The following is a 15,284-nucleotide window of genomic DNA, read 5'->3' as shown; positions in this document are numbered from 1 at the left end:
TCAATTGAACAGAAGGTGGGGACAGTGACGCCAGCACTGATTGGGTGCCGAGTCGCATGTCACAGGGGAGAGCGAGTGTGGACACTGCAGGAACTGCACCAGCACAGGAGGTGAGTATAAGCTTTTTTATTTATTTATCTTTTCAATTTTCAGTGCCGGGGAGTATAGCAAGGCGTTGTCCAAGTAGTTGACAACGTTAACCCCTTCATGACCCAGCCTATTTTGACCTTAATGTCCTGGCCGTTTTTTGCAATTCTGACCAGTGTCCCTTTATGAGGGAATAACTCAGGAACGCTTCAACGGATCCTAGTGATTCTGAGATTGTTTTTTCGTGACATATTGGGCTTCATGTTAGTGGTAAATTTAGGACGATATTTTTTGCGTTCATTTGTGAAAAAAAAAAAATGGAAATTTGGCTAAAATTTTGAAAATTTTCAAATTTTGAATTTTTATTCTGTTAAACGAGAGAGTTATGTGACACAAAATAGTTAATAGATAACATTACCCACATGTCTACTTTACATCAGCACAATTTTGGAAACAAAATTTTTTTTGCTAGGAAGTTATAAGGGTTAAAATTTGACCAGCGATTTCTCATTTTTACAACGAAATTTACAAAACCTTTTTTTCTCCAGTCACCTTCCACGACAGCAGTATCGGAGGTTGTCTCCCCGCCCTATGGGGCATGAAGAGGTTCTCTGATAGTGCTGCCGTGGCCGGCGATCGGGAGCTCTGTTACCTGAAGTCGGGCAGTTGAGGTCGTGAGCTCCGCTCTCCTCCTTTGGACTGTCCCATCTCCGCGTCCACCGCGTGACTTGGGACCTCCACCCACCCTTCCCGCGCCTGTTTCGGTAGGCAAAGCGGTGCGGTGCGCCGGGGTCCCCCTGCAGCTCCCTGGCTTCCTCCTTCCTCCACGCTGCTGCTGATGGTGGCGCGCGCGCACCGGAAGTGACGCGCACCCGGACATCCGGTTTGCTTCGGCTCCATACGCTGGAGCTCCCGCGCGCGCCTGCCGGCCTCCCCTGCACCCAGGACATTCAGCGGCAGCCATGACGGGCGTCTCTGACCCCCCACGGACGCCAACGAGAAGGAGGAGGAGCACCAAATTCGCTGGGAGCCTCGATAACTATTTATTCCTGGCTGGGAAAGCCTCCAGGTAAGACCCCCTGTCGGTGACTCTCTGACTGGACTACTTACCACATGGACGGTGACAAACCCCTACTCTCTGCTTCTGCGGAGCCCAGCGTACACCCCCCTACTGTAAGTAGTGGGATGATGTCCCTTGCTGTCCATTTATTTATTTATTCAAGTGACTTAATCCACCTTTCTCTCTCGTTTTAGGGAGACAAGGTCCCTGCCCCTAGGAAGGATAAAATGCCCAGCCGCAAGTGTGCTGCATGTGCATCCAAGCTTCCCTCTACGCATAAAAAGAAGTTATGCCAACCATGCACAGACGAAGTTCTGCGTAATGAACAGCCCTCACTCATGGACAGCATAAGAACCCTCATCAGGCAGGAGGTTCAGTCCTCTGTGGCGGCCTTCTCTCAAAACCCAACACCGCAGCCTCCCCCTCCTAAGAAAAGGAAAATGGCCCCGGTAGTGTCCGACTCTGACTCGGGCGAGATACATAACACGGGTTCAGAAGACAGTTGGCATGAAGGTTCTACTTCCGCTCCCAAATCTGACAATAAAAAATATCTCTTCTCCTCTGAAGACATGGAAGAATTAGTGTCTATGGTGAGGGGCACCATGGGAGTAGAAGATGAGGGCCATTCAGTACAGGATGACATGTTTGGGGGCTTGAGACCCAAATCAGTGAAGGGATTCCCCATTCACGAAAATATTGAGAGTCTTATCCTCCATGAGTGGGGCCTACCTGAAAAAGGGGTTAAACGTCCCATTGAAGTTTAAGAATCGTTTCCCCCTTGAGGGAGACTGGGCATTTCTAAGAAAGAACAAAGTGGATGTTCAGGTGTCAAGGGTAACCAAAAAAACGGCTCTACCCTTTGAAGATTCCTCTCAGCTGAAAGATCCTATGGATCGAAAAACTGAGAGCTTAGTGAGGAAATCTTAGGACACTTCAACCAACTTGCTAAAAACTAACGTGGCCTCAACATGTGTAGCCAGATCCTTGTTTCTCTGGCTGTGTACCTTGGAAAATCACCTTGTACAAGGTACTCCTAGGGAAGAGATTCTTAATTCTCTCCCTTTGCTTCAGAAGGCGACTGGGTTCCTCGCAGACGCTTCCGCTGAATCAGTACGAGTAGCCGCCAGATCAGCTGTCCTCACTAATTCGGCTAGGAGGGCCTTGTGGCTTAAGTCCTGGGGAGGGGATATTACCTCAAAATCCAAGCTCTGTGGTATACCCTTCCAAGGGCATTATGTATTTGGGCCTGTCCTGGATGAAATCTTGGCCAAGGCTTCGGATAAGAAGAGAATCCTTCCAGAACAAAAGAACCCTAAGAAGCGTTTTTTTCGTAAAAATTACAGGGGCAAAGGCAAATCGGGACGGTGGAGCTACCCCAAAGGAGGGCAAACCAGAAATATCCTGACATATTCAAGGGGACACCAGATGGCTCTAACCAGGAAGATTCCCCTTCCCTCTCGGGTGAGATCTTCCCTCTTATGGTGGCTGAACTCCCAAAACCTACACCGGGGAGTCAATTGGGATCAAACTCCTCTCAGAATACTCACGACAGACGCAAGCAAGAGAGGTTGGGGCGCTGTGATCGAAGGCTCCCACTTTCAGGGGCTGTGGGCCCCAAGACATAAGAGACAGCTCAAGGTCACCATGCCATGTACGGGTGATGTCCGACAATGACCACTGTGGCCTATCTCCGGCACCAGGGGGGCACAGGACACTCGAGCCTAAAGATAACGGCTGGAAGGATTTTTTCCTGGACAGAGAATCACCTTCTGTCCATCTCCGCAGTCCATATAAAGGGATTGGACAACTCCCAGGCAGATTACCTCAGCAGGAGGGATTTCCATCCAGGAGAATGGTCTCTAAACCAGGATGTATTCCTGTCCTTAGTCCAGAGGTGGGGAACTCCCGATGTGGACCTGTTTGCCAACAACCGGAATACAAAGTCAAATACCTTCTTCTCCCTGACCCCCTCAAACGAGGCACGGGGACTGGACGCCTTCTCCCACCCTTGGGAGTTTACCCTGGCATATGCCTTCCCACCAATCCCATTGCTACCCCGGACATTACAGAAGATCCGAATAGATCAAACTACAACGATTCTGATAGCCCCATGGTGGCCAGGAAGAAGCTGGTTCAGCACACTAACAGGCATGTGTCTAGAGGGCCCGATTCTGCTTCCCCAGAGACGCGACCACCTTCAACAGGGTCCCCTGGTCCATCCGGATCTACGCAAGCTAAAACTGGCTGCCTGGCTACTGAGGCCGAGATCCTGAAAGCCAGAGGTCTCTCACAAGAAGTAACTGAAACCCTACAGAAGAGTAGGAAGCCAATAACTAATGCCATTTATGGCAAAATCTGGAAAAAAATTTCGTCATGGTGTTTTCCCAATAAGCCGGATCCATTCAACCCAAATATTGCGCAGATCCTTCAATTCCTCCAGAAGGGCATGGAACTGGGGCTTTCACCTAGTACCTTAAAGGTTTAGGTGTCGGCTCTGGGGTCTTTCTTCGACCAAGATCTAGCAAACCACCGATGGTGGATCAGGCGATTCATAACATCGGCAACCAGAATCCGTCCGAGACTTCACGTCCACACCCCTCCTTGGGACTTAAATCTTGTCTTAAAAGGGCTGACCGGTGACCCCTTTGAACCCTTTTCAGCCTTCAGCTTGAAAGTCCTGACTCTTAAGACTGTCTTCCTGGTGGCTATCACTACCGCCAGGCGTATAGGGGAACTACAGGCCTTATCAGTCCAGGAACCATTCCTAACCATAACTATGGATAGTATAATCCTCAAATTAGACCCTTCCTTTATGTTTAAGGTATGTTTAAGGTAGTTTTGGACTTCCACAGAAATCAAGACATCATATTACCCTCATTCTGTCCAAACCCTTCTAATCCAAAAGAAGAAGCCTTTCACACCCTGGACGTCCGTAGAGTAGTCCTATTCTACCTCCAACAGACAGAAAGTTGGAGGTTGGACCAAAACCTGTTCGTCCAGTGGTCAGGACGAAATAAGGGCAAGAAAGCAGCCAAAAGCACAATTGCTAATTGTATAAATAATTACTCTTGCATACTCATCCCAGAAGCTTACACCTCCAGCTTCTCTAAAAGCGCACTCTACCCTTTCAGTCTCAACTTCTTGGGCAGAGAGGGGAAACGCATCATCGGAGCAGATATGTAGAGCCGCCAACCGGTCGTCAGTCCATACATTCACCAGACACTACAGGCTCAACTTCAATAGGGACCTATCATTTGGCAGACGCGTTCTCCAAGCGGTTGTCCCTCCCTAAAGAAATTAGCGGTTGGTATTACTCCGATACTGCTGTCGTGGAAGGTGACTGGAGAAAATAGAATTAGTCTTACCGGTAATTCGGTTTCTAGGAACCTTCCACGACGGCACTAATTTCCCTCCCTATCTGATGTATTTATTAATTGTTTCCTGCACTTAAGTGGTAACTATTCATGCTACTGTGTCCAGAAAAAACACTGGTGGTTGCAGGAAGGGGAGGGGTATTTAACCTCTTTGTTTCCTGTCCCCTATTAGGGCGTGGAGACAACCTCCGATACTGCTGTCGTGGAAGGTTCCTAGAAACCGAATTACCGGTAAGACTAATTCTATTTTTTTTTTTATAGGGACCACCTCACATTTGAAGTCAGTTTTAGGGGTCTATATGGCTGAAAATACCCAAAAGTGACACCATTCTAAAAACTGCACCCCTCAAGGAGCTCAAAACCACATTCAAGAAGTTTATTAACCCTTCAGGTGCTTCACAGCAGCAGAAGCAACATGGAAGGAAAAAATGAACATTTAACTTTTTAGTCACAAAAATTATCTTTTAGCAACAAATTTTTTATTTTCCCAAGGGTGAAAAGAGAAACTGGACCCCAAAAGTTATTGTACAATTTGTCCTGAGTACTCCGATACCTCATATGGGGGGAGAACCACTGTTTGGGCGCACGACAGGGCTCGGAAGGGAAGGAGCGCCATTTGACTTTTTCAATGAAAAATTGGCTCCAATCTTTAGAGGACACCATGTCGCGTTTGGAGAGCCCCTGTGTGCCTAAACATTGGAGCTCCCCCACAAGTGACCCCATTTTGGAAGCTAGACCCCCCAAGGAGCTTATCTTGGTGCATAGTGAGCACTTAGAAGCCCCAGGTGCTTCACAAATTGATCCGTAAAAATGAAAAAGTACTTTTTTTTTTTTTTTTCACAAAAAATTTCTTTTAGCCTCAATTTGTTCATTTCCACATGGGCAACAGGATAAAATGGATCCTAAAATTTATTGGGCAATTTCTCCTGAGTACACCGATACTTCACATGTGGGGATAAACCACTGTTTGGGCACACGGCAGGGCTCGGAAGGGAAGGAGCGTCATTTGACTTTTTGAATGAAAAATTAGCACCATGTCGCGTTTGGAGAGCCCTGTGTGCCTAAACATTGGAGCTCCCCCACATGTGACCCCATTTTGGAAACTAGACCCCCCAAGGAGCTTATCTAGATGTGCGGTGACCACTTTAAACCCCCAAGTGCTTCACAGAAGTTTATAACGCAGAGCCGTGAAAATAAAAAATAATTTTTCTTTCCTCAAAAATTATATTTTAGCCCTCAATTTTTTATTTTCACAAGAGTAACAGGAGAAATTGGACCCCAATATTTGTTGCCCAGTTTGTCCTGAGTACGCTTATACCCCACTAGATGGTGGCCCGATTCTAACGCATCTGGTATTCTAGAATCTGCATGTCCACGTAGTATATTGCCCAGTCACGTAGTATAATGCTCCATGCAGTTATGGCCCCATAGATGTCCCATATAATGTTCCATGCAGTTCATTATGGGCCCCATATAATGCTCCATGCAGTTCATTATGGCCCTATAGATGCCCCATATAATGCTCCATGCAGTTCTTTATGGCCCCATATAATGCTCCATGCGGTTCTTTATGGCCCCATATAATGCTCCATGCAGTTCATTATGGCCCTATAGATGCCCCATATAATGCTCCATGCAGTTCATTATGGCCCCATAGATGCCCCATATAATGCTCCATACAGTTCATTATGGCCCTATAGATGCCCCATATAATGCTCCATGCAGTTCATTATGGCCCTATAGATGCCCCATATAATGCTCCATGCAGTTATGACCCCATAGATGCCCCATATAATGCTCCATGCAGTTCATTATGGCCCCATATAATGCTCCATGCAGTTCATTATGGCCCTATAGATGCCCCATATAATGCTCCATGCAGTTCATTATGGCCCCATAGATGCCCCATATAATGCTCCATGCAGTTCATTATGGCCCTATAGATGCTCCATGCAGTTATGGCCCCATAGACACTCCATACAGCATTGTGCCACATGTAATGCTGCTGCAATTAAAAAAAAAAAATCAAAAAAAAATCACATACTCTCCTCTCGTCGCTGCTCCTCAGCGTCCCGTCTCTCCGCACTGACTGTTCAGGCAGAGGGCGGCGCGCACACTAATACGTCATCGCGCCCTCTGACCTGCACAGTCACTGCAAGAGGACGGGTAGACGGAGCGGCGCCCGGCGGATGGAACGCTTACAGGTGACTATGAAATACTCACCTGCTCCTGGCGCTCCTGACGCTGTCCCATGGTACCGCAGCTTCTTCGCACCTGCGCGAGAAGGACCTGCCATGACATAACGGTCACATGACCATGACTTCATGCCAGGTCCTTCTCGCGCAGGGCCTGTGATGAAGTTGCGGTCACATGACCGTGACGTCATGGAAGGTCCTTCTCGCGCAGGGCCTGTGATGACGTCGCGGTCACATGACCGTGACGTCATGGCAGGTCCTTCGCGGATACCATCCTTGCCACTGGAAGGTGAGTATATAATGATTTTTTATTATTTTTAACATTAGATTATTTTTACTATTGACGCTGCATAGGCTGCATCAATAGTAAAAACTTGGTCACACAGGGTTAATAGTGGCGGTTACGGAGTGCGTTACCCGCGGCATAACGCGGTCCGTTACCGCCGGCATTAACCCTGTGTGAGCGGTAACCGGAGGGGAGCATGCGGGCGCCGGGCACTGAGTGTGGGGAGTAAGGAGCGGCCATTTTCTTCCGGACTGTGCGTGTCACTGATTGGTCGTGGCAAAACGCCCACAACCATTGCCACGACCAATTAGCGACTTGGATTCCATGACAGACAGAGGCCGCTACCAATGAATATCCGTGACAGAAAGAAGGACAGACAGACGGACGTGACCCTTAGACAATTATCTACTATATAATGGTGGCCCGATTCTAACGCATCGGGTATTCTAGAATATGTATGTCCACGTAGTATATTGCCCAGCCACGTAGTATATTGCTGGTGTCTCCTGTTGGCGACGTTGTCTGTGAGATTCCACATCCTGGGCTTGTCTGGCGGCAGTTTGTTGTGGTGTCTCCTGTTCCCGATGTTGTAGTTTTCTTGCTGCTGCTTTTGTCATACTCATTGGCGTATTTTCGTTTACGACCCATTCTAAGATAGAAACACAGGGAGATGCCGCCCATACAGGGAGACGCAGGCACACACCCTACACAATGGCGGCACTTGACAGCAGTGGAGGACAATGATGATTCCAGAATTCGCGGCAGACTGTGCCCGTCGCTGATTGGTCGAGGCCGGCTGGCCTCGACCAATCAGCAAGGCGGGATTTCCGAGACAGACAGACAATTAGACCCTTAGACAACACAATGGCGGCACTTGACAGCAGTGAAGGACAATGCCCGTCGCTGATTGGTCGAGGCCTGGCGGCCTCGACCAATCAGAGACGCGGGATTTCCAGGACAGACAGACAATTAAACCCTGTGCCCGTCGCTGATTGGTCGAGGCCCAGGCGGCCTCAACCAGACAGAAAAACCCTTAGACAATTATTTATATATATATATATATTAGATTGTGGCCCGATTCTAACGCATTGGGTATTCTAGGATATGCATGTCCCCGTAGTATATGGACAATGATGATTCCACAATTTGCGGCAGACTGTGCCCATCGCTGATTGGTTGAGGCAACCTTTATGACATCATCGTCGCCATGCTGTGCCCGTCGCTGATTGGTCGAGGCCTGACGGCCTCGACCAATCAGACGCGGGATTTCCAGGACAGACAGACAGACAGAAAAACCCTTAGACAATTATATATATAGATGTGGGGGTAAACCACTGCTTGGGCACACGTCGGGGCTCGGAAGGGAAGTAGTGATGTTTTGAAATGCAGGCTTTGATGGAATAGTCTGCGGGCGTCACGTTGCATTTGCAGAGCCCCTGATCTGCCTAAACAGTAGAAACCCCCCCACAAGTGACCCCATTTTGGAAACTAGACCCACCAAGGAACTTATCCAGATGTGTGTTGAACCCCCCAAGTGCTTCACAGAAGTTTACAACGCAGAGCCGTGAAAATAAAAAATCATTTTTCTTTCCTCAAAAATTGTTTTAGCAAGCAATTTTTTTATTTTCGCTAGGGTAACAGGAGAAATTGGACCCCAATAGTTGTTGCCCAGTTTGTCCTGAGTATGCTGGTACCCCGTATGTGCGGGTAAACCACTGTTTGGGCGCACGTCGGGGCTCGGAAGGGAGGGAGCACCATTTGACTTTTTGAACGCAAGATTGGCTGGAATCAATGGTGGCGCCATGTTGCGTTTGGAGACCCCTGATGTGCCTAAACAGTGGAAACCCCTCAATTCTAACTCCAACACTAACCCCAACACACCCCTAACCCTAATCCCATCTCTAGCCATAACCCTAATCACAACCCTAACCCCGACACACCCCTAACCCTAATCCCAACACTAACCACAACCCTAACCCCAAGACACCCATAACCCTAACCACAAGCCTAATCTTAACCCTATTTCCAACCCTAACTCTAATTCCAACCCTAAGGCTATGTGCCCACATTGCGGATTCGTGTGAGATTTTTCCGCACCATTTTTGAAAAATCCACAGGTAAAATGCACTGCGTTTTACCTGTGGAATTACTGCGGATTTCCAGTGTTTGGTTTTTTTTGTGCGGATTTCACCTGCGGATTCCTATTGAGGAACAGGTGTAAAACGCTGCGGAATCAGCAAAAAGAATTGACATGCTGTGGAAAATACAATGCAGTGTTTCCGCGTGGTATTTTCCGCACCATGGGCACAGCGGATTTGGTTTTCCATAGGCTTACATGGTACTGTACAGATCAGGGTTTCCAGCCATGGCCGATGATATTGCAGCATCGGCCATGGCTGGATTGTAATATTTCCCCAGTTTTCATAGGTGAAATATTGCAAATCGCTCTGATTGGCTGTTTCACATTCAACAGCCAATCACAGCGATCGTAGCCACAGGGGGGTGAAACCACCCCCCCTGGGCTGAAGTACCACTCCCCCTGTCCCTGCAGATCGGGTGAAATTGGAGTTAACCCTTTCACCCGATCTGCAGGGACGCGATCCCTCCATGACGCCACATAGGCATCACAGGTCGGATTGGCACCGACTTTCATGACGCCTATGTGGCGTCACAGATCGGGAAGGGGTTAAGCCCCCCATACACCTGAAACTAATATCGGCCACACCCACCTATATTGACTATTGTGAATGGCGACTCTAGCCAACTAATTGTCGGAAGAAGGCATTGATCTGGCAGGTGCGTTCTCAGATTGCCAACCATTTGGTTCTCTCTGAGAGCTGATGGCTTTCTCATAGAGGACACAGGAACGCTCAGCTGAACGAGCGCTCCTGTGTAAGGATGGGAGAGACAACAGTCGGCCAAAGCATCATTCGGTTGACAGCCATCTGATGTGTATGGGAGGCTTACACTTAGGCCAGGGTCACACTTGCGTGTGCAATACGAGAAACTCACATTGCACATTCAAGTGTGACCCCAGCCTTACTGTTATCTGTCCTCCTGGGCTGTCTGGCACTGTTCACTCACTACTTCTTGTTTATTTACCAACTGGGAAAACTACTGTAAAGTCAGGGAGATGCTGGAGAATTAAACCCTGCATGTGCACTGTAAACTCTTGATATTGGTACTACAGGATTATTCAGAATTTAGAAGTAGTTACCGTATATAATATTAATTATCCTTCTCATATTATGACATTTATATACAACTACAGGTGCTTCTCACAAAATTGGAATATCATCAAAGAGCTATCGTTATTTATTTCAGTTCTTCAATACAAAAGGTGATATATATATATATATATATATATATATATATATATATATTCACTTTTTGTATTGAAGAACTGAAATAAATAACGATAACTCTTTGATATTCCAATTTTGTGAGAAGCACCTGTAGAGAGATATATATATATATATATATGTATGTATATATATATATATATATATATATATATATATATATATATATATATATATATATATATATATATATATATATATATATATATATATATATATATATATATATATATATATATATATAAGAGAGAGTCATTGCAGAGTGATCTATTTCAAGTGTTTATTTCTGTTAATGTTGATGATTATGGCTTACAGCCAATGAATATCCCCAAAGTCATTATAAAGGAATTTGCTGAGATAACACCAGCTTGAAAATGATTTTAAAATCCGAAATGTTGGCCTACTGAAATGTATGTTTCAGTAAATGCACTCAATACTTGGTCGGGGCTCATTTTGCATCAATTACTGCATCAGTGCGGCGTGGCATGGAGGCGATCAGCCTGTGGCACTGCTGAGGTGTTATGGAAGCCCAGGTTGCTTTAATAGCAGCTTTCGGCTCGTCTGCATTGTTGGGTCTGGGGTGTCTCATCTTCCTCTTGACAATACTCCATAGATTCTCTATGGGGTTAAGGTCAGGCGAGTTTGCTGGCCAATCAAGCACAGTGATACTGTTGTTTTTAAACCAGTATTGGTACTTTTGGCATTGTGGACAGGTGCCAAGTCCTGCTGGAGAATGACATTTCCGTCTCTAAAAAGCTTGTCGGCAGAGGGAAGCATGAAGTGCTCTACAATTTCCTGGTAGATGGCTGAGCTGACTTTGGTCTTGATAAATCACAGTGGACCTACACCAGCAGATGACATGGCTCCCCAAACCATCACTGATTGTGGAAACCTCACACTAGCACTCAACACTCAAGCAGCTTGGATTGTGGCCTCTCCACTCGCCCTCCAGACTCTGGGACCTTGATTTCCGAATGAAATGCAAAACTTACTTTCATCTGAAAACAACACCTTGGACCACTGAGCAACAGTCCAGTTCTTTTTCTCCTTGGCCCAGGTAAGACACTTCTAGCGTTGTTTATTGGTCATAAGTGGCTTGAAACAAGGAATATGACACTTGTAGCCCATGTCCTGGATACGTCTGTGTGTTTTGGCTTTTGAAGCAATAACTCCAGCAGCAGTCCACTCCTTGTGAATCTCCCCCCAAATTTTTGAATTGCCTTTTCTTCACAATCCTTTCAAGGCTGTGGTTATCCCGGATGCTTGTGCACCTTTTTCTACCACACTTTTTTTTTTTTCCTTCCACTAAGCTTTCCATTAATATGCTTGGATACAGCACTCTGAACAGCCAGATTCTTTAGCAATGACCATTTATGGCTTACCCTCCTTGTGAAGTGTGTCAATGACTGCCTTCTGGACATCTGTTAAGTCAGCAGTCTTCCCCAAGATTGTGGAGCCTACTGAAACAGACCTCAGGATATTTTTAAAGGCTTAGGAAGCTTTTGCAGGTGTTAATTATTCTAATTTACTGAGAGAATGACTTTTGGGTTTTCATTGTCTGTAAGCCATAATCTTCAACATTAACAAGTAAACACTTGAAATAGAGCTATAGATATGAGTTTCACTTTTTGTATTGAACTGAAATTTAACGTTTTGATGATATTCTAATTTTGTGAGAAGTACCTGTGTATATATAGAGTGGGGCAGGAAATAGAGAAAACCCTGACCCTGGACGTTTATGCCTATGAGTCTCTTTGCCCAGTTTGTTAGTCCAGCTAAAAAAGACCCCAGGGTTATCCAGGTATGGTATTTATATATGCGCAGTCAAAAAAAAAAAAAAGTGCTGTCCTGTAGACATTAAAATACATTTCTATTACTTCAATGTAAGATGTAATTTTTTTCCTTAAAGGGAATCTGTCACCACATTTGACCTATGTAAACTGTTAATATATACTATATATTAAATATTATTATTATTATTATACATTTTTGTAGCGCCATTTATTCCATGGCGCTTTACATGTGAAAAGGGGGCAAATATAGACAAATACAATTGAACATGAGCAACAAAACAAGGCACGCAGGTACATAAGGAGGGAGGACCCTGCCCGCGAGGGCTCAATCTGCAGGGGATGGGTGAGGATACACCAGGAGAGGGTAGAGCTGGTTGTGTGGCGGTTCAGTAGGTTGAGGATTACTGCAGGCTTGTCGAAAGAGGTGAGTATAAACAATTTATATTTAAAACAAGCTCTGGGGGCAGAGTTATCTCCAGGAAGCATCTGTTTCAGATCCTGGAAGAGGTCATTTATATAAAATGATGAAAGATGATTTCTCAGCAGTAAGGCATCTGATATGAGACATACAAGCATCACTCTCCTCTATAACCTGTATGCCTTTATTAATAGTTTACATCGGTCAATTGTGGTGACAGATTCCCTTAAAGAACAAAAATCACCTAAAGGTCCTAAAAATATACTAAAAAAATACACTTAATTATAAAAGATAATGCCGTAACACAAAAAAACAAATATTCTCATCTGAGGCACAACATATGGAACAAGTCATATTGGAATTACTCTTTCTACCTTTATGTCGTTATATAATAGTTTCATTTTTATAAAATTTTATATGTACCTGGCGTTTTATAGGAATTTATGGCAGACAAAAAACAAGAAGGAAAGAACAAACCCACAATCCCCCTTTTTTTTTTTTTAATGTTTAGGTGGAAATGTTTTGTTCTGGTTTTAATATGGAGATATTCAGAAATGTAATGTTTTAATGGCAGGTTGTGGAACAGTGTATATACTGCATTTCTATACCCATTTCTATCTTTCTCAGCTACCCACGAGAAGTGCAGCAGGAGCTGGTGCAGAATGTTTTCCTGACGGGTGGCAATGTTATGTATCCAGGAATAAAGGCACGGATGGAGAAGGAGCTGCTGCAGATGAGGCCTTTTGGTTCCACTTTCCATGTATGATAATTCTGCATATTAATAGCCCTTGGCATTCTCTACTAACGAGTCCTTGCTTACTGATGGTGTACATTGGATTGCATTATGTTCACATACCGTATGTAATTTGTTTTATCGTATTTAATTGCACAGGTGTCTTTGGCCGCTCACCCTGTTTTGGATGCATGGCAGGGAGCCTCTGAATGGGCTCTCCAGAATCTGGAAAAGGAGGAGGGTTGGATAAGTCGTAAAGAATATGAAGAGATGGGAGGGGAGTACCTGAAAGAACATGTGGCATCGAACCGCTACACAGCCATTCGATTGCCTAAACCCGCTTCCCGTACCATAGCGCCAACCAACAACCCAGAGATGGAGACAGCTTCACAGAGTCATTCGGGTGCTGCTCCTTCATAGGCCACTAATGGTTTATGCCTATTGAACATTGTACATAAGAGACCCTGGAACCAGATTAGCAGGCCCTGTCCAGATGTGCCCACAAGACAGCTACTCTGCATATGTCCTTTACTCTGACCCTTCTATGCATGTGCAGAAAGCTATCCCTATCTAATTTATCTGATCATGCATTGAACTCTCTCACTGCCGGCACCAGTTAGGGCACCGCTAAAGAAGTGGCCACCTGGGTAAAGCACGTGACTGCTGCCATGTTGAGTACTATAGATGTGGTGGTCCTCAGATCCATGACCAGTATGGGGCCTAGAACTGGAGTGTTGAGGTAAGAAACAAGTGGAGCTAGAATCTTCTATGAGGACACCAGTTAAAGGTTTTATTCGATAGTGGAAAACCTCTTAAGTAACATGTAATCCAGATACATGTCAGTCATTCTTCTACTTTTCTATTTTTATTTTTTTTTTTTTAATAAAACTTGAAAACCTCAGTAATTCTCTACAGTGTGTAATTTCTCTGATCAGTGGCCGGTCTAATGTCGTTATTTCTATCACACATACAAAGCTTATCTGTATACCTAAGGACACTAGAGTAAAGCATGTTCGAGCTCCATACAGACGTTGGCCTTGGTTGGCACTCGGGTCCAAATCCAATCTGTGCACATTTAGGAGGCTAATAAGTAAGATATGACTGCGGGATCGCACTGCAGAGTTGGGCCTCATTCGTTCATGTATATTTAGTTTCTTTTTTGACATCACTATCATTAGACCAGAGGCAGGAGTGACTCTGAAGATGTGCTGGTCTCTTATAATATGTTTTGTGTCCCAGTCTTAGCTTGCCATACAAAAACGAAATACTTTGTGCTTTCTTAGATACATGGTACTCCTGTAGCTGATATAGGAACCCACCCTGTAGGTATGACAGACTATAGGAATCCATCACTCCAAAAGTGCTAAAGAAAGTTGTGTTCACTGATTAGATCAGGCAATCAAATCTTCCTGGGACACAGGTATAAAAGTGCTTTGAGTAGGGTGACAGCCAGCACTGTAGAAATAGCGCCTCTTCTACAGTGATGGCTGTCGCAATAGACGCAGCATTTTTTTTGCTATTTGACTCCTGACTGTCTACACTACGCGTGTCTGAGGAGGAGGATCTAAAAAATAGACCGAAACAGGTTACGCTTTAGATTGCCTGGTCTAATAAGATAACACAACTTTCGTTAGCACTATTGGAGTGCCGGATTCTTTTTGTTAGATGCAAAATAAGGCAACGATACGCACGTCTGCATGAGGGTCTGTTAGATTTCTGTTACCATGGAGTTGCAGAGCCTTGTATAGGGGCTGCACAAACATAGCATATGGTTATTTCTTAACAGTGCTGTTGCACAGATGCTTCATTTTTTCTTTAAGATGCAATGAAAATAAATCTCTTCTGGTTAAGGTGGACTCATTTTATCTGTTGGACCTCCAAATCTGTTATCACTTTCCCAAAGTAATTTTCACTCTACTAAATATTTCCTTTTCTTGTTTTACACTCTTGTACTATTAGTTCTTTTGACGTGTGTG

The 15,284-nt window shown here is 45.1% G+C and overlaps 1 protein-coding gene across 1 annotated transcript in view; it reads left to right on the top strand.

Moving 5' to 3' along the window:
• ACTR5 (actin related protein 5) overlaps nt 1-14,209 on the top strand; it is a 49,472-nt gene extending 35,263 nt beyond the window's left edge. The window contains exons 8-9 of the mRNA XM_077251529.1: nt 13,203-13,335; nt 13,468-14,209. Of these exons, the coding sequence (XP_077107644.1) occupies nt 13,203-13,335; nt 13,468-13,728 (394 nt within the window). The 3' untranslated portion in view covers nt 13,729-14,209. The remainder of the gene's footprint in view (nt 1-13,202; nt 13,336-13,467) is intronic.
• The last annotated feature ends 1,075 nt before the right edge of the window (nt 14,210-15,284 follow it).

Source organism: Ranitomeya variabilis, chromosome 4 (genome assembly GCF_051348905.1).
Source record: "Ranitomeya variabilis isolate aRanVar5 chromosome 4, aRanVar5.hap1, whole genome shotgun sequence".
NCBI classification, from domain to species: domain Eukaryota; kingdom Metazoa; phylum Chordata; class Amphibia; order Anura; family Dendrobatidae; genus Ranitomeya; species Ranitomeya variabilis.
Note: the sequence above shows the minus strand (reverse complement) of the source record. Positions and strands in the feature narration are given on the sequence as shown.